The 21,634-nt window shown below is 38.6% G+C and overlaps 3 protein-coding genes across 4 annotated transcripts; 2 read left to right on the forward strand and 1 right to left on the reverse strand.

Annotated features, from left to right (window-relative positions):
• Positions 1 to 69: 69 nt before the first annotated feature.
• On the forward strand, positions 70 to 5,283 carry alg5 (ALG5, dolichyl-phosphate beta-glucosyltransferase). The gene is made up of 10 exons (XM_005808433.3): positions 70 to 393; positions 1,175 to 1,343; positions 1,572 to 1,618; positions 2,016 to 2,084; positions 2,188 to 2,280; positions 2,394 to 2,507; positions 3,675 to 3,734; positions 3,825 to 3,976; positions 4,429 to 4,514; positions 4,718 to 5,283. Exons 1-10 carry the CDS (start codon positions 331 to 333, stop codon positions 4,831 to 4,833), a joined length of 969 nt encoding a protein of 322 aa, XP_005808490.1. The 5' UTR covers positions 70 to 330; the 3' UTR covers positions 4,834 to 5,283.
• Positions 5,284 to 8,793: 3,510 nt separating this feature from the next.
• Positions 8,794 to 17,286, forward strand: smad9 (SMAD family member 9). 2 transcript variants are annotated; one of them, XM_023342667.1, is made up of 9 exons: positions 8,794 to 8,915; positions 9,277 to 9,403; positions 11,954 to 12,504; positions 14,149 to 14,364; positions 14,499 to 14,756; positions 14,848 to 14,958; positions 15,046 to 15,267; positions 16,280 to 16,536; positions 16,790 to 17,286. In XM_023342667.1, the coding sequence occupies exons 3-9, from the start codon at positions 12,309 to 12,311 to the stop codon at positions 16,931 to 16,933; spliced, it is 1,404 nt and encodes a 467-aa protein (XP_023198435.1). In that variant the 5' UTR covers positions 8,794 to 8,915; positions 9,277 to 9,403; positions 11,954 to 12,308; the 3' UTR covers positions 16,934 to 17,286. The 2 variants fall into 2 exon arrangements, with proteins under 2 accessions (XP_023198435.1, XP_005808488.1); XM_005808431.2 differs by lacking the exon at positions 9,277 to 9,403.
• Positions 17,287 to 17,380: 94 nt separating this feature from the next.
• On the reverse strand, positions 17,381 to 20,278 carry rfxap (regulatory factor X associated protein). Its single transcript, XM_014472284.2, has 3 exons — positions 19,651 to 20,278; positions 19,422 to 19,532; positions 17,381 to 18,156 (listed from the first exon to the last, which is right to left on the reverse strand). Exons 1-3 carry the CDS (start codon positions 20,080 to 20,082, stop codon positions 18,052 to 18,054), a joined length of 648 nt encoding a protein of 215 aa, XP_014327770.1. The 5' UTR covers positions 20,083 to 20,278; the 3' UTR covers positions 17,381 to 18,051.
• Positions 20,279 to 21,634: the final 1,356 nt, after the last annotated feature.

The following is a 21,634-nucleotide window of genomic DNA, read 5'->3' on the forward strand; positions in this document are numbered from 1 at the left end:
TAGTGTTTCGTGACTGCTGCCTGTCTAGGAGCGACGCGGTTCCTTCTTGTCTCAAACTGATGATGTGTCGAGAAACAACAGCGACTTCCGTGTCGCCGCTGTGTTCAGTTGTGATTGGAAGCAGAGTTCATCTGTCCACAGAATATTGGACGTATGACGAGTTGTTCATCGTTTTCACTGTGAACGACTTATTGTAAGCTTGCGTTTTCATGTAGGTAGGTTGAAACTGGAGCACCGGCTGCAAGGTTTCAATTCAAATATCAAGGAAACAAGCTAGCCTTTCAGCTAGCCACCTGTCCAGGTGGCCTGTCAAAGGCTGCTTTAAGGAAAATGGATATCCTCTGTGATATAGTCCAAGTTCTTTTTGCTTTGGCAGCTCTCGGTTTGATTGTGGTGAGTAATATTTGACGTTGATGCGGTTGAACATGTCAAGAATTTATTGATTAAAATGTGATGCAAGAAGCTGGCTACAGTCTTACAGTCTTTGTACTTTTAATTGACAGTCTTGGGCAAAATGAAGACTGACTTAACCTTTTCAGTTTATAATGTACAATGAGTCCAGGTCATGAGGAGTGACTTGTAATGAAGCTGGTTAGAAATCAGTGTTTTAGCCCTGTAAGCATAATTACTGCAGCCTTACGGTTAGATCGAGTCAGCAAGTGTTAATATGGACAGAACACATGATGCCACTCCACCACTGTGATTGAATTGGAAGAGGATTATGACTGCTTTAAATTGTGTTTAGTTGAACATGTATTTTTCCTTTATCAACTATAGTTTTTGCCAAGATTGGATCAAGTTTAACTCTCAATTTGTTTTCTTTTTTACCCATTTTATATTGAGCACACACAACATACCATAAGGCATACTCATAAGCTGAGCTTAGCAGGGTTTGCTAAGTATTTAGTCAAATGTTATACAAAGCCTACCTAGAAGTCATAAATGTTTCAAACCAACAAATAAGATTAAAATAAACTTATAATGTATTGTTTAAAAAATGTCCAGTCTGTATAATGTAACAATATTGTTTGCCTTAATATGAAGAAAATCCTCAAACATTATATTGCTGTTCTCAGAACACATGGTAACTTCAAACGTATGTGTACAAAACATGTAATGGAAGGCATGTTGCTAACATAAGATGAGATTCATTACCATATTTATCCCAATTTAGTTGCTTGTAGTCGCACATCTGACTGCAGGGATGGTGAACCTGACTTGCCACGAGAATGAGAAATACTTCCTCACAGCCACAGGAGAGCGCAAACCCTTCCCGAGTCTGCATGATCCATTTTCCAGAGAGCTTTCTGTGGTGATACCTGCCTACAACGAGGAGCTCCGAAGTGAGTTATCCCTGCTTTTCTGTCAGGGACTGTTTCTGCAGTAGCAAAATAAATAAATTGAGGAAGTAGTCTTTAATGTGATTTATAATTTCAATGAAATCTAAATCATTAAACCGAATAGCTGGCCTTCACTAACAACTGGGAAACTCCCAATAATGCATCAGACTTCATCAGCTAGGTTTCATGTCATGGAAAACTGAAAGGTCTTGCATCTTTCTTTGATTTCAGTGCCTGTGATGCTTGATGAAGCAATGCAGTACTTGGAAAATAGACAAGTGAGTAAAAATATGAACATATGAAAAGTCTTGTTGTACTTACTAACATGTAATGTGCAAGTTTTATGGCAGCACCATTCTTTTATTCTGTGCTTAGTTTTTGATACACATTTTTTTTCATGCATCTTACATGGGTCAGTAGACCAATTTAATTGTTCTACTCAGCATTCTATGTTAGTACAATTTTTTTTCATTTCTCATAAGAAAACAGTTTATTTAAAAGATTCAGAGACTTTTTGTAGATTATAACTTACAAAGAGTTCTAAGAGTAGGAGAGCATCTTCTAAAAGCTCTCATTTCAGGATGTGGGCTTTATTTCCAACGGATACCCCTAGGTGGCAGCATTAGTCCGAATAAAAGCATCGTCGTGAAAATCCCTCTTATTATCTCACTGCAGAAACAAAACCCCTCTTTCACCTATGAGGTCATTGTGGTCGATGATGGCAGCAGAGACAAAACCACAGAGGTAATGGTTTGAATCATATTTTTTAATATGCTCCCATGAGTTCTGCTCTACTTTGCTCAGTGATGTCGTTTAAAGCGGGGAGGTTTTTGTGATGCTCTGCCAGGTTGCTTTGCGTTATACCAACAAATACAGTGCAGATAAAGTGAGGGTCCTGACACTGGTGAAGAACAGGGGGAAAGGAGGAGCTGTGAGAATGGTGAGACTGTGGGCTGCAGATTTGTTTTTATTTTTTATTTTTCTGAAGTAACTGACATGGTTTGATTTTGCGTTGCTATTACTAATGTTGGAGTCTCTCTGCTGCTCCTAAAGGGAACTCTGAGCTCCAGAGGGAAACTCATACTGATGGCAGATGCTGATGGAGCCACAAAGTTTTCTGATCTTGAGAAAGTGGAGGCTGGACTGAAAGACCTCAACACCGGACCAGTTGGGTTTTTATTTTACGTGTCCTATACAGTTTCTTATAAAATGTACAGTACTGTGTTTTTATCAGTTGTCCTCCAGACTTTTTAAAGTTACTCAATGTTTCTCTTTGAATTCTGGCTCTTTTCCATATATTATATAGCACATGCTTAAAAAGACATGGCAGTGGACAAGTAAAGTGTGAAATATGTTTTTCAACCATAAATTTTTATTTATTTTTTTTACATTTTTTTTTCTCCTTTATTTAACCAGGTAAACCCCGTTGAGATCTAGATCTCATTTTGAAGAGGGACCTGGGCAAAAAAATTTGCAATACATAGCAACTTGGTTACAAGATAAAAACTCATAATTTTTTCCATCAAATCAATACCATGTAAAAGTAATGTCCTCAGTTCAAAATAGGTAAAACATGAGAAGTACTATCATCTACTGCATGTCTCATTATCAGCCAACAAATAAGAATCACCTCATTGGTTCTAAAATTATTAATATGTTTCTGGGTATTTCTCCAGAAAGTGATTGGTAATGTAAATACAGAAATTTTCAGCTTAATCTAATCTGTAAACCTCTTTAGTGTGGATGTTACAGAATTAAGAAAACTGAATGTATTGTATTGTCCGTATCAGTGGGAGAAGTCTAAAGCAAAATCAAAGAGTAACATTAAGAACAACTGTTTATTATGACACATCTGTGGTTCAGAAAAACCAGCAGAAATTACCCTAATTGTTAATATAAGATGCTAAAAGCAGTTTGAAATGTGAACGCCGTAACCTTTGTTTAAAATCTTATTTTCAGATAGTGCTCCATTGCACACAATGTGATGTCACCTCTGCTCTTAACATAAATATATGACCTCTAATGGCAGGTAGACTGGAATAAATGTTTGAAATGCTGTTCTTCTATCACTGCATATTAAAGCTCTTCAGAAGCAACTAAAATCAGTGCTGGCGGGTCACGTTTTTACAAAAGCGGATATGAGAAAATGGCCACAGTGGTTATTCTGTGGCCGTTCCTTCAGTTCAGACTTGAATTGTTTCATAAACAAATAAAAGTAATACTCAGAAAATAGTCATGTACCACACCTAAAATGAGTGGAAAGAAAAAGTGAAACAAAGGTTTTAAGAAGACACTCGAAAAACACGGATTATTTACGCCGTTTCTTTCCTGCAGGAAAACCTGGCCATTTTGTGTGGCTCCAGAGCTCACCTAGAAAAAGACTCCGTAGCTCAGGTAAAATCTTTTGTCTTCTTAAAGAGGGAAAAACCCCCAACAAATTATGTCTATTTTGAGCAATGAATTGCCAGTTTTGTATTTCTTCAGCGATCCGTGTTTCGTACATTCCTAATGTATGGCTTCCACTTCCTGGTGTGGTTCTTCTGTGTGAGGGGAATCAAAGACACACAATGTGGCTTCAAGCTTTTCACGCGGGAAGCTGCTCTCAAGACCTTTTCCTCTCTCCATGTAGAGCGATGGTAAGAAACTGCCAATCCAATATATCACGTAGTGATCCAACTGTAGTGTGTCAGAATGGAAATCTGTACATGGTTAGGGTCATTAACTTTTATTTATAAATGCTCGGTAAGAAAGGAAAGGTTTTTGACAAGTTTTTCAAACTACTAATTAATTATAAAGGAATTATTTAAAGTGAGAAGTCGATATTCAGTGCAGTGTTGAAGTCCTTCAATCCCTGGAAGCATTTTCAAATTTTGTTATTGTATAATTACAAACTTAATTTGTAATTCAATGTGTGTTATAGTGATTTGATATAATTAGATCATTAAAATAAAATCTCAGTAGAATATATAAAACGGAGTCATCAATAGAACTGTTATTATTCTTCCTCTCTTTTAAAATTTTATTTAGCTGGTGTGAAACCTGGATTTATTGCTGAAGACCTGCTCTGTATCTGTCTTTGCTTTCTCAGGGCTTTTGACGTGGAGCTCCTGTACATTGCCCAGTGTTTTAAAATCCCCATAGCAGAAGTGGCGGTGAACTGGACAGAAATAGAAGGTTGGTTTTTTTATGAATATTTGATCTTCACCCTTTACCTCTTGTTTGTCCCCAAACTGAATTCCTTTGCAGTTTTTTTTTAATACAAGTTAGCTACTTTTTCTTTTGTCAGTCATTTTTAATTGCCTGCAAACCACCACAGTTTTACTGTTTGACTTTAAAGAACTTCTGTTGAAAGTGCAGACTTGATTTTTCCTCTTTAGGGTCCAAACTGGTCCCATTTTGGAGCTGGCTGCAGATGGGACGGGATCTGATTTTCATTCGCCTGCGCTACTTCACCGGAGCCTGGAAACTGCATTCGCCACATAAGACTGATTAGCCAAAAGGACAAGCCATTGTGTCACAGAGACGACCTGTTATAGGACCATGGAGCCTTACAGTGAACATGGGGGGGAGTACTGTGTCTGTGGTTCAACGTAATCATCAGAAAAAGCAAAGCTTAAATCAATTTTCCATCCGAACATTATTGGAAATGAAATAATGACACAGTTGTGGATTCTTGGTGGTTCTGCCTTTTTTTGTGGATGCTGGCTTTTTATTGGCCGCTGTTACACGCGTTTCTGTTGCCACAGTAAACAGGATGTCTGACTGATCCTGTACTGTTGTCTCCTGAGGTTTATATTATCCTCAGTCAGCTAAGAATGTAAGAGTTGCATGTAAAAAAATGTGCGAAGAACCTGATCATGTGGAGTGTCTGTCAAAAGAACAAATGTGGTTGATAGGCTGAATGACTTGAAACATAATTAAACAGAAAATAACAGAACAGAGATTGATTTTATTGTCAGTATTTTTTTTTCCGGCCCATTAGTGGCCAGCCTTAATAAATGTATCAATTTTTGTTTTTAATAATTTTCCAACAAAGATGGACTTCAGATTTAAATCTTAAAAATTTGTACATTCATTGCATTTGTCATTTAAGACAAAATAAAACACCACTTTGCGCCAAAAGATATTTTCTTTCTTCGGCCATTTCCACAGTCTGGGTTATATCAGTATATAACAATTCATTAACAGTAAACTGCAAAAATCCGTGTCAGACAATCCCTTTTAAAACTCTAAGACCACAAAGTTCTTATTAGAAAGAAAACAGAACCTAGAGTTACACATGTGTCCAGGACATGGACTACAGCTGTCGCCTGTCTTTGCAATAAGCCACACCTTTACCAGAGATGATGTCAAGAGTATATCCTTGGCTATGGAGAAAAAGAACTGGAGCCTCTTCTCATAGTCTGAAAGGAAGAGTTCATTGTGAAGCTTCTACAATCAGAAATAATCTGGAACGTCAAGTAATCTGCTGGTGTTTGGTCACCGATTACTGTGTTTTATGAAATCATGTCATCTTGACATAAAATCTGGATGACAAGGTTTCTTTTCTTTTTGCTTTTGAATTCTGACAAGTCAGAAATTCTTTGAAAAAGAAACTGCTCAACTCAATCACTTGGTCTGGTTGGCATTAAATTGGCCTCTGATAATACAGCAAAGAATCTCTGTTATCTCTGACCAGGACATGTCATTTAAATCCCCTATTAAACTGGTTTCTATGATTTTCTTCTTTCATCTCTAGGATATTGACAACATTATGATACTCTTAACCCTTTGGTCCCAAGAGTCTCTTGAAACCAATGATTGCCCCTAAATTGGGGGGGGTTAGGAAAGATGATAATCAACCTTCATCATACAACAGAAATCTGATTATTCCAAATGTTCCCAATTCCCTGTCAGTCTACAGGTTTACTGCTTGTTCCTGGAATTTCTAAAAGTAGAAGGGGAGGCAGATATTTTGGTTATCAGGCTCCTCTTCTGTCGAACCAGCTCCCAGTTTTAATTGTGAGGGAGACACCCTTTCTTCCTTTATGATGAGGATCAAAATGTTCTGTTTTTGATAAAGCCTATAGTTCGAGCAGCTTAGGTAATCCTGACATTACGTTGCTATGGCTAAGGCTGCTGGAGGACATTATGACCCCTTCTCTTTGCTCTGATATGTTCTCATTCCACTTTTGCATTATATGCTGTTATTTCGACTTTTACCTCTATGTTCATTTTTACTCTTCAAAGAAGTTACCCCTGGTCTTTTGCTTTATTTAACTAAATTGAGATGTACTCTTTTGTTCAGAATGGCATGAACTGTGTACCTATAACCCCAGAGCAACATTTATCTAATCTGACTTATTCGCATTTTAATTTTACTAAATATCTAATTAGGTTCTATGTTTTATCTATGAGTGTCTAAGTATTTTTATTTATCTAATTAAAAACAAAAAGGAACCTTTGAATTCTAGATGACTATCCCTACTCCTATTTGTTGGTTTACATCATGCACAGGTTGACATTTTGTGGAAAATGTCCAGAGATGGTAGCTTCTTTTTTCTAAAATGAACCTTATTAGTGCTGTTTTCTTCCTGAACTCGAGTCCCGTTGATGCGCATGTCTCTGGGGCCTCACGGGGCCCCAGGGAGCGCATCCTGTTTGTGTCCTCCCTGTCTGCACTCTTACAGCCAGACAAGACACAGAGGCGGTGAATCATCATCATCTGCACAGCTCTTGCTTCCTGTCTCCGGAATCAGCTCTTTTGTGAAAGAAAAAAAAACAACACATTTTTTCCGTGGGACGCCTCTGCTTCCCTGTGTTGAGACTTTGGAAACACCGGCTTTTACTCAGGTCTCTGCGGTCCGCTGCTGATAGGGTTATTGGATGATTTACCTGACGGTTGGTGGAGGGGGGAATGAAGCTTTTTTTTTTTTTCTGAAAGGGTCTCCTGAGAGGTTTCACTTGGTGCTGGCAGTACCGTTACGTCCCGCAGCAGTTGCTGTAAACTGTGAAAATGTCAAACTTGTAGACTCACTGTCGCCAGCCGAGTCTGCGTCATTAACTGGACCGGTCACGGCACTCCCAATAAAAGAATCGTATCCATCCGCAATGAAAAAGACCTCTACGTGACTTCCAACGATGAGTGATCATGCAAACCTTGATTCAACAACGGAAAACTCAAATTTCACAGCGTGGAGGAATTTATGTAGCAGGAGGGCAGAAATGAGTCCCAGTTTTATCATTCCTTCACACCACAGGTGCAGTTTTTTGTCTGCATTATTATTATAAGTTAATGTTAAGCGAGAGCCTAATACGCAAATTGTCCCATGATGCTATAATTTCAGTTTTTTAGATAAAGAAATGAACATTTCAACTCATTTCTGTAGAAATAATCACAAATGTATTGTAGTTATAAGAGGTCCGATAACTAGAAGTACACTATAAATAGCTGATAAATAAGACAAACTATCGCTGGCTGTCCTGGGAAACTTGCTAAAATAGCCTGAAAGAGAACAGGTGTGATTCTAGTTCTCCATTAAGTATAATGTGATGAATGGGGAAACGTGCGCGCTGTGCGTGGCTCAGGTGGCACGGATGCACGGGCGCGCGCGGACAGGATCTGAAATCCCTGAAATCCTGGGAAAGTTCCAGGACGGTGGGGGGAGGCGGAGGGATCCAGCACACAGGCGCTGCGGTTCCAGCCAGGCTGACGCCGCCGAGGCTGTGTGGCGCTCGGCTGTGGCTGCTGGAGGAGCGGAGTCTCTGAGCTCCACGAAACCTGCGTCAAAACGAGATAACGTGGTCGCGTAGCACCGGAAGACACTGCCACCGGCATTTCATAATAAAATTACTGGACTGTGTTAGTCACCGTTTCAGCTGTGAGCATCGTTTAGTGAGCTGGAAACAAAAACAAACAAAAAAAAATATTCTGTGAATATGTATTCTCAATTTAAATATTGACTAGGGCTAATGTGTTCTTGTACATTTAAGTATTTCTCTTTGATAAACAATTCAAATGTATTTGTATAAAAAGAAAAAATACATAAAATTTACCCATGCGTATAGAACGAATTAATATTATATAATTAATTCATTCTATAAGCATTAGGTTATAAAACAAAAGTATGTTCATGAAGTCATCTAGAGCAGGATTGTCCAAAGTACAGCAGGTCCCTGACTGCAGTTTGAAAATGGTGCAAATTTGGCCCTCCATCTCATAGAGTGCAGATGGACACTTTTTGTAATTGTTTTAGGATAAGATTTCAATATCAAGTATATATCTTCTTAAACAAAAAATGCTAAGTACTCCACAAATGATTCTTCCTTTCCAGGCTACATCCACCAACCAGAGTTTCTCTCTGACACTTTTATTTTGAAACAGAACTAACTGGATGCACTTCTGTATTACTACTTTCTTTATTTTTCAACGTAAACACACGCTCCTAGACACAACCCACTCCGCACACACATGCACACACACTTGCAGACAGAAACACACCTTCACAACCTCAGCACACCGGCCTGACCCGCTGCAGACGCGGAAACCTCCACACACGCTTAACAGCCAGCGGTGCACTTGCTATGACATCACAGGTGAGAAATGAAATAACACACTATCTGAGAGGGTTATGAGTGTTTTTGTCATTTTACCGTTTGTTATGAATTTGCATCCGATGCAAAGCGCAAAGATTGTGATTGTCTTAGGAGTTGCGTAAGATGTTTACTCTGACAACTTTTATCCTGGTTGCTATTAAAATAACTTTCTCTTAACATACAACGTAATTAAAAATGTAAGATGTCAATTTTAGACTGTTTTGGATGAAAATGTTTTCATTTATTTCTAAAAGCGTTCCTGTGGTGACGACATGTTGTTAAGCATTATATATAAGACCTGAAGGAATGGCTACTTTATGTTTTCTTTTATGTTTTGTTTTTTTTATGTCACATTTTCCAGCGCAGAGTAAAGGTGTGTGTGCAGAAACCGGAATCTGCAGCGGCACAGAGACTGGATGCAGCGATAGTTAAAGGAAGCTGGCGTGTTTACTTTTTTGGGAAGGGGTGCACTGGTGATAAAGCATTAGGTAATTAGCCTATCTGAGGCTGCAGACTGAGTGACGCCAGGCTCCATAAAGCAGCGGCAGCAGCAGAGACGGACTGATGCAGCTTTGCTGTCATTGTAAGAAAGAAGAAAAAAATCCCTCCTCAGCTGTCTGCTTGTCTGCCATTCAGGGGCCACAGAACTGGTCACATTTCAACCAACAAGCACAAGTATGCAGATACGCAGATGTGCTGTCTTTTTGTTGAGATCTGCTCAAATGTGGATCTGTTCTTTAGTTTTTTTAAAAACACATTTTACCATAGTCACCTTTAAAATTAAGGTCCAAGTCATTCTAAGTCATCTTTTACATTTCCGTCTTTTTTTTTTTTTCTAAAGTTGCATCCAATGCACAAAAACCCCACAATATGCATAATGTGCAACAAAGCTGTAATCAGCATTGCAAGAATGAAGTGAAAATGCTGAGAGCCTGAACCACACAATGAGAAAAAAAAAACAAGCAGGCAAGTTATAATCTTCTCAGATAATTCCAGTGTAAATATTTTAGAGGCTGGACATCAAAGTGTCTCTCTTTGTACATCCGCACCTCGCTGTGGGCATTTGTGTAATACTCAGTGGCTATTTAGGCGGACAGAAAGATACAAACAGGGACTGTGTTTCTGTCTCCCTCCCTGTCTCGCTCTCCCCCTCCTGTTCTGTGATGTGTTCTGGCCAGACAGTAAGGCTCCTGGGCGTCAGTGGCATGATCATAGAAACAGAGGCCAGAAAGGACATTCCTCATTGTTGGTGGATCTAGAAATGAGCCTGGCCATCTTGGCTTTCTCTAACTGAGACAGTTTTGTTAAGCATTTAATGTTCCCCTTCTGAGAAAAATATGGTGTTGCATGTGGAAGACCACTGTGATACAGGCATGCTCTGTGTAGCCCTGCTGATTGAGCCTCCTTATTATGGAAATCCACCTACAATGCCCGTACAGACTGTTTTAACCTTTCCCATACTACTGAAGTGAAGGGAAAGTGATTTGTGATTTATTTTTCTCTTTTTACAATTAAGTAAAAGTCTGGAAAGTGTGACATCTATTAGCATCCAGTCCCTGCTACTCTGCTGCCTCAAAATAAATCTGTATCTAAATCTTTGATAATCTCAGAGAACTGTTCAATCCAACCTCAAAAGAGTGTTGCACAACTACAAAGTCTTAAAGACGTACTTATTCAGCTCAATTAAAAGGTCAGAAAAGGAGAGCATTGACCAGAGAAGCAGCCATGAGGCTTATGATAATTCTGGAAGAGCTGCAGAGATTCACAGCTCAGGTGGGAGAAACTGATGATAACTGTTAGCCATGCAAACCTGGTGTTTGCAGTGGAGTGTCAAGACAAAAGCCAGAGTTGAAAGACATAAGAAGGTAGGAGCAATCTTTAAAAGCAGACACAGCAAACATGTGGTAGAAGGTGCTCTGGTCAGAGAAACCAAAATGGAATTTTTTGACCTACATGCAAAACATAATGCTTGGGGAGGGAGGTTGAGAGGGAGTTATGGCCTTCTCCGCATCCAGGGATACGAGGTACTTGAACCATATTCATACTATTTTTGGCTCAGTTGATTTGCTCTCTTCATCTTGATAGGGCAGATGACTTACTAACTTGTACACTCCCTACTCAGATGTTGAAAATAATGAAATGGGGGGATTTCTCTCCAGGAAATCAAACTACTTTTGTTATTTTGTTCTTCCTAAAACATAAATTATTCAAATGAGAAAAACAACATCTTCTTTGTGCTTGGAGTTACAAAAGGTTTTGTTATTGTCACCGTTGATGCGTACAGTCTGTGCTGTCAAACAATCTGAGCTGCATGCAGACATCTGAGGAGAATCGTAGTGGAAAATAGCAGTCAGGTTCACATGACGAAATTTACACACAGACAGTAGAGCTGAGTCCGAGGTTTGAATTAGGTCCTGTTCACACCCCTCTCTATCAACAATGGCGGTGGCAGCATCATAAAGAACAGATGCTTTTCATCTGCATCCAGGAGAGCTAGTCGGAGTTGGATAAAGTCAGAAACTAGGTTTATTTATCAGAAGGGAAAAACTGCTCAACTTTACAAAAGTCAAGTCAAGTCAGAAGATTCACTTTACACTTGGGCAACAAATCTAAACTTGCAGCCAGAAATGACTTAGATTAAAGTTTATCCATGTGCTGCAAAGGTCAAGGTCAGTCAAAGACCAGACCTAAATCCAATTGAGAATTTGTGGCAAGACTTGGAATCAGATGTTTACATAACATTCTGTCAAATCCGACTGATCTAGAGATGTTTTTCAAAGAAGAATGAAAAATAAATTCTAGTCTCTAAATGAAGCATACCTAAAAATACCTGCAGCTGCAAGGCAGCGACAGGTGGTCCTACAGTGTCCACTCAGATGTGCTGAATATAAATGTGCGTCACATTTTTTCAAAGCATGAGTCACTTCTCTTCTACTTCACAAATACATCTCTTTGGCCTCACAATGTACAAACAGTGCTTCCAGTCACCTGAATTAGCAAAAATGTTCCTTAACTCAGTCTCTCCTCTCTCTTGCTAGATGATTGAAACCTGAGCTGGATGTCTGGCTGCGTGAGGAAAAGCTATCCCTGCAGGAGGTTTTGAATCCAAAGTTGCCGAATCCCATCTGTGCCAACACAGAGAAGGGATTTACGGTTTACACTGTGTTGGCTGAAGTCCAGCTCCTTCCCCCAGAGCTGCTTGGAAGTTACAGCAAAATACTAAAAGAAACATCTCTGTTTACTCATCACAATACCTCTTTCATCCTCTGTTTTTTTGCCTTGTGTCCTGGCTGCAAGTTATTTGTCTCTTCACTCCTTTGCCTCAAGGGAACGATTGCACTTCTAACTGGACCTAATCTCAGCCCATCCTACCAGCTATTTATCCATATCACAATGAACTCTTCTTCGTCGATTACATCCTTGTTCTCCTTCACCAGCCCTGCAGTTAAGCGTCTGCTCGGCTGGAAACAAGGAGATGAGGAGGAAAAGTGGGCAGAAAAGGCCGTGGATTCTCTGGTGAAGAAACTGAAGAAGAAAAAGGGAGCAATGGAGGAACTGGAGCGAGCCCTCAGCTGCCCTGGGCAGCCCAGTGAGTAGCACATTGACAAACACAGAAGAGCTTAGCCTATGGTGCTGCTTAAAGCAGCATTCATAGCTGATAAATGGAGTCACAAGACAATCCCGAGATGAGCTCAAGAAAATACGACCTTCATACTTTTATACTTGGTTTCATGATGCTTCTACCTGTAAAAACATAAAATCGAAAGAGATGTGCCCAAGTTTAGCTTGGAATATTTGCCAGAATAGTTTCATTTTATATTATTGTAATCCATTAACTCTTCTTGTATTAGTAAACCCACATGTTTGAAGTATATAATATTACAAACTTGACGTAATAATATGTAACACATAATGCACTGCCTACTGAGGCAGTTAAAATCCCAGTTCAGGACTTTTCTCTGTATTTCCTTAGCCTTTCTCTGTACATTACCTTCTGCAGAATAATATACATACAGAATTTTATCTCTTTTTTTTGTGAGAGCCTTGTGCCAGGTGGTTTTCTGAACCAGTGTTGCATCAGTTTGTATTAGTCTTTTGTTGGTTTGGTAGCAGCCAATGAGTGACAACCAGCCGCCAGGGGAGATGAACACTCCAGGTACAAGAAAGGGGTTGCCCAAAATTGCTGGTCAAACCCTGTCAGATAGTTCTCTTGGTATCATGTTATTTATAAAACAATTTATGATAGGAGAGCACATGTTTACATTTATTCACTTATATATAGTATTTCTTTATTTTTATGTCATTTTTTGTTTTCTTAATAGGGTGATACCAAGAAATTACTAGTTGTCCCAACCCTGCTAGAAATTTCAGAAATTTCTGAAGGTGCCTCTGTATAATCAGTTATAGGGAATTATGTTTAAAAATGTCCAACTCATTTCTAGTTCACAGTTTATATCATTAGGGCCAATAATTTGTCATGTTTCATAATAGACAACTGGATTAGAACCACAATCAATGGAAATTTAAAAGTAATACAAGGTGAACAACACATAATATGTAACTAATGATATATATATACTGTATATATATATATATATATATATATATATATATATATATATATATATATATATATATATATATATATATATATATATATATATATATACAATTTGAGCATTTTTATAAGTATGTAGCTAATTCATTTAAATACTTAATCACCAAGATAAATAGACTAATATTTATCGTGGTACATAGGAGGGTAATAATTTGTTTGTGGGTATGGAATGGATATAGGTTTTTATGAAGTAGGTATGAAATTGGGATATGAATATACAAGGCGGAACTAAAGCTGAGAAGTTAATACTATTGAAAACAATGGAAAAAACACAATGAAATAATGTGAATTTGACTTTTGTTTTCTAGTTTTTCCACCACTGAAAAACACATTAAAGAGTTTCTAAGAACTTTAGAAGTTAGAAGTTGTAATAATTTAGACTTTCTTACAAGGTATAACTTTTATAATTGACCAAACATCTCACCAAAAGTCACAACTCTGAAAATAAAAGTTCAAAATCCCAGCTGATTGATATATCAGTCTCTATAAAGCAGCTCCGCCTTTTCTAACTACAATAGTTACAATAATTCTTGATCGCTGAGCTCTAATGATTCAGTTTCAGTCTGCATTTAGCCAGATATTTACATGTATTTCCATTTTTATTCCAACCTTCAGGTAAGTGTGTGACAATTCCTCGGTCGCTGGATGGGAGACTGCAGGTGTCCCACCGGAAGGGTCTTCCGCATGTCATCTACTGCAGGGTGTGGCGCTGGCCTGACCTGCAGTCCCACCATGAGTTGAAACCCCTTGAATGCTGCGAGTTCCCCTTTGGCTCTAAACAGAAGGACATCTGTGTCAACCCTTACCACTACAGGCGTGTGGAGACTCCAGGTACAAGAAAGGATCTGCCAGAGTTTTTGGTGAAAGACAGGATTTATAAACTGATTGTGTTTATTGGTGGATTTTGAGTTTGTGTTGTCTTCTTTGGGTGTTTTATCAACTCTCTCTCTCTCTTGTGTCATCAGTGCTTCCACCAGTTCTGGTTCCACGCCACAGTGAGTTCAACCCTCAGCACAGTTTACTGGCCAAGTTCAGAAATGCCTCCCTGAACAACGAGCCACTGATGCCACAGAATGCCACCTACCCGGACTCCTTCCCGCCGCTTCCCGTCTCCTCCTTCTCCTCCTCTCCAACTTCCTCCCTCGCCCAGTCGCCCACCTCACAGAGTTACCCCAACTCCCCCACCAGCTCTGCAGAACCTGGCAGTCCGTATCACATCACAGGTAGGAACCAAAAATCCCAGCTGTTAAAGATTCTGACCTTGATCAATTTGCATTGATTATTTTTCTCCTTCTGATGTTTGTGTTAATCTAGCTGAGACTCCTCCCCCTCCATACAGTATGATGGAGACAAATGCTCAAGAAGATATGAAGCCAAGCAATTCCACAGAAACCCCAAAACTCACATTCTCTGCTCCACACAGAGGTAACTTATCATTTTCCTCCATTCTCAAATCTACACAATTATTTTTTTAAAAGTCTACCATCCCCCCTAAATTAACCCTGTCTTTAGATATGAGGCCTGTTTGTTACGAAGAGCCTGAGTACTGGTGCTCCATAGCTTACTACGAGCTCAACAACCGGGTGGGGGAGACGTTCCACGCCTCGTCCCGCAGCGTTTTGGTTGACGGCTTTACAGACCCGTCCAATAACAAGAACCGATTCTGTCTCGGTCTGCTTTCCAATGTCAACCGCAACTCCACCATCGAGCACACTCGCAGGCACATAGGCAAAGGTGAGTACCTCCAGCTGATTTGCAGCCATTGCAGCTACATTAAGCCCACAAACTTCAGTTAATTTTAATGGGATGTTATGTGACAGACCAACACAAAGCAGTGTAGTAGTATGGAAGGGAAATTATAAAGCAAATAATGCAGTAAATTGTATTCGTCCCTCTTTAGTCTGATAGCCCAAATATAGTCTTAAAAAAATCTAATTTTATTTGAGCATTTACAAGGTAATGCAAAAAGAAAAAAAGATAAGTAATGTGTAAAAATGAACACACACACAGTCAAATATTTTAAAGGGGTCTTTTCACAAATTTTGATTTTCAAACTGAGGTTGAACATAACCTGTTGGATGTTAACTTTATGATCAGAATTATATAGGCCACCTGGATTTAATTTAATATTGGAGATGTATATCTGTTAAACAAATATAGAGTGATGATGTGAAGGGATTTTGCTCCCTTTTTCTAAAATAATTACCACTTTAACAAATAACAAATACCTCACAACATTGGAACCTCAAAACACTGTCCTGAGCCGTATGCAACGAAATTTCGTTCTGTATACACCCTGTGCATGCAAAATGACAATAAAGTCAGTCTAAGTCTAAGTCTAAATAGTAATTATTCAGTGTTACTGTATTTTTGACTGGAAGGAACTCTGTGTTTTAGTATTTTTGCAGTTTTCTAGAAGTTCATTCCTGATTAGTGTTCAGGAAAAACCAAATCTTGATCTTATTTGTCCGAACACTGAAAAATCAGCTTTTTCAAAAAATGAAAATTCATTAGTATGAATAAATATTTGTCGCAATCCACTAAATTCATGCATGAAAATATGAATCTAAGACTAATTGGCCAAATTTATTGGAATAACCATTTCTCCTATTGCTGTTTCCTTGGTGATAATAATGTTTATGTCAGAATACATAAACATTATTAATCTTGTAGTTTTCTAGTGGTTTATTTATACTGGACGTTCTCGAGCTTGAATGTAACACCTCCTTCCTTCCCTTTTTCTCAGGTTTACATCTGTACTACGTGGGAGGGGAGGTTTATGCAGAGTGTCTGAGTGACAGCAGCATCTTCGTGCAGAGCCGTAACTGTAACTTCCAGCATGGCTTCCACACCACCACCGTGTGCAAGATCCCCAGCGGCTGCAGCCTCAAGATCTTCAACAACCAGCTGTTCGCTCAGCTTCTCGCCCAGTCTGTCAACCACGGCTTCGAGGTCGTCTACGAGCTCACCAAGATGTGCACCATCCGCATGAGCTTCGTCAAGGTACCAGAGTTCATTTTTCATTATACATCTGCAGGAACAGGCCCAGTAATTCTTCCTGAAAGCTGAATGAAAAGTTAGTGCTTGAACTGTATGTTGTTGGTTGTAATTTATTGAGCAGTGAAATGTTTAGACCTTATAGCCACTGCCAGACATGTCAGATCCTGCCACATACAAGGTGGGGTAACTCTCCCTCATGTTAGCACCCACACCACCATCCCACCAGCTGAGATTTATGGCCACTTCCATTCCTCAGGGTTGGGGTGCTGAATACCACCGTCAAGATGTGACCAGCACCCCCTGCTGGATAGAAGTGCACCTGCATGGACCCCTGCAGTGGCTGGACAAGGTGCTTACGCAGATGGGATCCCCGCACAACCCCATCTCTTCTGTATCATAACATAAACGCAAACACACACTTTTGAGTGTGTGGTCACTGTCTTCACACAGGTCGTCATATGTTCCGTCCGTGGGTTTATGTCATCAAATCTCATTATGGCTACTGTGGGAGTCTAAGGGTACACTCTAGAACTGTTTTTGCATTTAACATGACGTAAAGGCACAACATAATTTCAGCATAATGAAACATTTCTGGGTTCAGACACTTTAGCTGTACAAAAACTAAATGGGATCTATTTGGAGGTACTCTTATGTTATAGTGATTTGTGGTGCATTTTCATGTTTTGACCAATGTTTGACTGAATGTACTGGGTTTTTTTTTTTTACATCTCCAATTAAACGTTTTTCTTTATCATGTGTTTTTCCAACATTTGGATTTTTTGAAGCCTTAGCACCCTTATTAAGAATAAAGCTCAATCTGTACTGTAAATGCATTCTGTAGTCAGTATCTGAGTATTAATGTTTTTATTTTCATAGGCTCAGCAGACATAGACGTCATAATTTTCACATCACACATTTGGCTTGTGTTAACTTATTTAGATCTAGATAAAATTTAGCTTATGCTAAACTTTAAGATGAAAAGAACATACAAAATGTTATTTTAAAAATAAACCGTAACACTCTGTTGGGTGAAAATATGACCACTGATTGTCGCAAGGAAAAACAAACTGCATAAATGCAGCACTTCTTTTAAAGCAATGCTACAATTGTTTTTGAACATTTCAGGTGAATTACATCAGGTTGATGTTCACAATAATACAACACATAAATATCACAAAAACAGTAAGAAAGAACAAGAACACACAAGATAAATAAGCAATTAGAAGACACAATATAAATATAACGCAGGGATGCAATGTCTTAAAAACATTAGACAGTTACAATTAAATGTCCTGATTAAAACTGCAATACGAAGGACAGTAAAACCAAGTAATTTTAAACTAAAACATAAAGCAAATGGAGAAAACATTTTGCCTACACATTAAAAATGATTTTCTGTCCAGTTCAAAGTCCGATTTTGAGCAGCTTCATCTAATTATGGATAAATTACTTATTTATATATTTTTTCACAACCCTTGTGATGTATCATAAATACTATCAAATACACACTAGTCACTGTCAACAGCCCTGAAAGTGCTGCTGTGATTGGCTGCGGCTTTGTGCAGCCAGGAGCTGCTGCTGCTGCTGCAGGAACCGGATCACTTCTGGACTCCTGAGCAGAGACTGGAACACAGAGACATTCATGTTACACTGGTGATGCAAATATGGAAAAAAAAGAGGGAAAAAACTGTACATCAATACAGTAGATCAGGGGTCTGCCACATGTGGTCTACCATTCTGCATACTGGTGTATGAATGTGTGTGTCTGTGAATATTAATATGTGAATGTGGGTTAAGTGCTTTATTTATTCAATACAACTAGAAAAGTGTTACCAAGTTTCAGAAAAAAACTTATGAATGACAGTGAAGTCAACTTTTATTTAAAGCAAAATAACAAATGTTTCAGAAATGCAATCTCTATGTTGGAAGAAAGTAAAATCTTAAGTTCCAGAGAATTTACCTTACATTTCAGGAAAGCAACATCTAGATTTAAAGAAAGTAGCCTCAGACTTCCTGGAAATAACATTTAAGTCCCAAGATGCAATGTAACCTCAAAGTTTGAAAAATTTTAACTTCAAGTTCTGGGAAATAACCTCAAAGTTTTTTTTTTCTTGTGTCCGGTCTGGCAGTGTGGCAATTAGAAAGAACAGTTGTCTGGGGGCCAAGGAGAAGATTGGATTTACTTTCATAAGTGCGGCAATAAGGTTTTTGCTATAATGCGTGATTATATTTAGAAAAAAACCTTTATTAGAAATTTCTTTGAGTGCCTTTCAAATGTAATGGACACAAAGAGACAACAAGAAAGGGAGAAAGGTGGTGTAAAAAGTTAAAAACAGAGAAGATGAGAATAAAAGAAAAAGAGTGATAGCGACACTACAAGAAAACACTAATAGTGTGCTTCTATACCTGCAGAAAGAGAAAAAATTAAACAGAACTGAGAAACCACAGTGACAACATGTATGAGAATAACAATGTCACAGCAAAGCACACAGTAGTAATTAATAGCAGATGTTTTTAGTTTAAGTTCTTGAAAGAAACATCTACATTCTGGAAGGTAACCATTTAGGTAAAGGAACGTTCCAGGAAAGTTTCAGAAAAACAAATTAAAGAAGCCTGTAGCATTCAGAAAAGTAACCTTTAAATTCCTGAATGGTCACCTGAAAGTTCCAAAAGAAAAATAAAAAGACTCTTCTTTTATCTTTCAAATCCTGAGAAGCAATCTCTGGAATTTACTTTCTCAGAGTTTATGGCAAAATAAAGGTGAGCAAGCTTTTAGTAGGTATTCGTTCTGGAAGAGTAACCTGTACATTCCAGAAAGTATTCTGCAAGTTTAGAGAAAAATACAGTATGCTTCAGCACATGGGAGCAGAATCAGGTCAACGACTCACCAGTCTTTTCTGGTTGAGGACTTGCTCTATAAGGGAAGGTCTGGCTGGACGGTCCCCCATGGCTCCCAGGCGCTGTTTGTTCACAGACACTGGACGCTCCTCAGAGTTTTCCTGGTCATCCCCACAAACATGACGTAAGTTATGTTACATTGGAGTGCAGAAACCAGAGAAAAACTCCCGCAATACCTTAAATTATTAGCAATTTTTAAAACGACCCTGTTTCCCTTACATCAAGCTTCCCGCTGGACATAGCCTGGTCGCTCTTCTTCTTCTTATATTTATCCTTATACATCTTGTTGCGATGTTTTTTGCACATCCACGGCTTCCTCTGCTTGGCCACCTGTGTGGTGGTCTCCGTGCAGCCGTCGTAAGTGCACTGTTTGGGGGCGTTGTCGCCCTCCGAGGTCTCCTCTTCATTAAGCTCCTCCGGGCTGGCTGCGCCTTCTCTGGGATCAGACGCGTCCAGCACGTCGCTCTCTTCGTCCGGATCGTCCACGCTGAAAGAGGACACGTTGTTCTCCGATTCATGCGGCGTTGTCACGTTTCTGCTGTCCACAGCTCCGCTTTTACTAACGAAATACCGCTGGCCGTCTTTAGTGAGCAGAAGAGTGGAGTCCTTGTCTTTATTTGCAGCGGATGAAGAACTGTCCTTGTTGCTCATAGTTATGGCAGTGAACGCAATGCTAACCGCCGGTTCTCTACAACAACCTCACTTTGATACGTATTCACATACGAAACGCGCAGCTACAAGTTACTAGTACATATTTTTGTCATAGAACATGCATTATCTTCATAAAACAATTGTACATAATCGCCCTTAGGCGAAAGCTACACTTCCTTGATGATATTCTTCTTCTCTGGCATTGTGTTTGCGTCTGACAACAGCGACGCCTTTTGGCTCAAACGAGAGCTACATATAAGAATGTTTGCTATTTTAATTCTCTAAACGGTACGAAAAAACATTTCATACTTGTTCTACCTCTCTTTAATTTCCACTTTCCCCATATCTCCTCAAATTAATGTACTTCTTAGTCTTAGGAAAAATGCTTGGAAAACAAACTTGGAGAAATATTAAGGTGACTTACGTCATGTTCATGGAAAAGATTCAGTCAGAGCAAATCTGTGTGATGATAATTATTCAACTGAGCAACAGTAGCCCCTAATCCCCTCAAAAAAAAAAGAAATAAAACACAAACAATTTAGTTTTTAAAGGTGTTTTAATTATTACTTTTGATTAATGACAGACCATTGATGAAGAGAGGTACAGGTATTCAGGAAAGGCTGAATGCAGTAGAGCAGCAGTGAGAGCACTTTGGTTAACCGTGTACCGGAGAGTGTGGGTTTCATCACCACAACAAATTCACACTGTAGCACATTACTGTGTAAATGTCATGACAGGAAGAAATGAAGAAACAAAGACAAATGAAACAACAGCTTTAAAATCTCTAAAAAAAAACACAAAAAAAAAACAAGTGCAGCGATGTATTTATATGTATTTCTTCACATCAGTAACTGAAAATCAAAATTACTGTTGGATGTTGCACATAGAGTGGCATCTATGTTAGAACTGTCAATGAAGCAAAAATGATGGTTTCTATTTTCCCCCACAAATGTATATTTGACTGTGTGGATTTATCTAGGTGAAACAACATCAGGTAAAAATGATACTATTCATTTCAACTGTAGTTTTTTTTTCTCTCTCTCCATTTTAACCAGATGATTGAATTTATAATTCTTTTTTTTTTTTGCTTATTGACTGTCAGACATGATTCTTTTTGTTTCATTTTTTAGTTTCTTTTTTTTTTTTTTAGTTTTTTACAATTGTCATATATTTACTACTAGTAAAGAAATATACTGTATTGTGAACTATCAAAATAAATAAAACTGTTATTTACATAACATATAAACAATACTTCAACACTAAACATTTTTTATTATAAGAATAGGCTACTGTATGTCTGTCATGCTTTCATCTAAATAAATGAAGTCATGAATGAGGTTTACAGAGCTTAAACAAGTCCTCCTCCATCCTTTAACTGCTTTGCACGAGTGCTGCTGGTTTTCATCCATCCTGCCATTGTTTTTGTCATCTTTAACTGTATAAAGACTGTAAAACGTTTGTGTAAATAGGCACCCCTTTATATCCATGAGTACACATTTAAGAAGCATTTGGACCACAACAATCATACCGTTTTTAAATGTTGGCATAAAGG

This window comes from Xiphophorus maculatus, chromosome 11 (genome assembly GCF_002775205.1).
Source record: "Xiphophorus maculatus strain JP 163 A chromosome 11, X_maculatus-5.0-male, whole genome shotgun sequence".
NCBI classification, from domain to species: Eukaryota; Metazoa; Chordata; class Actinopteri; order Cyprinodontiformes; family Poeciliidae; genus Xiphophorus; species Xiphophorus maculatus.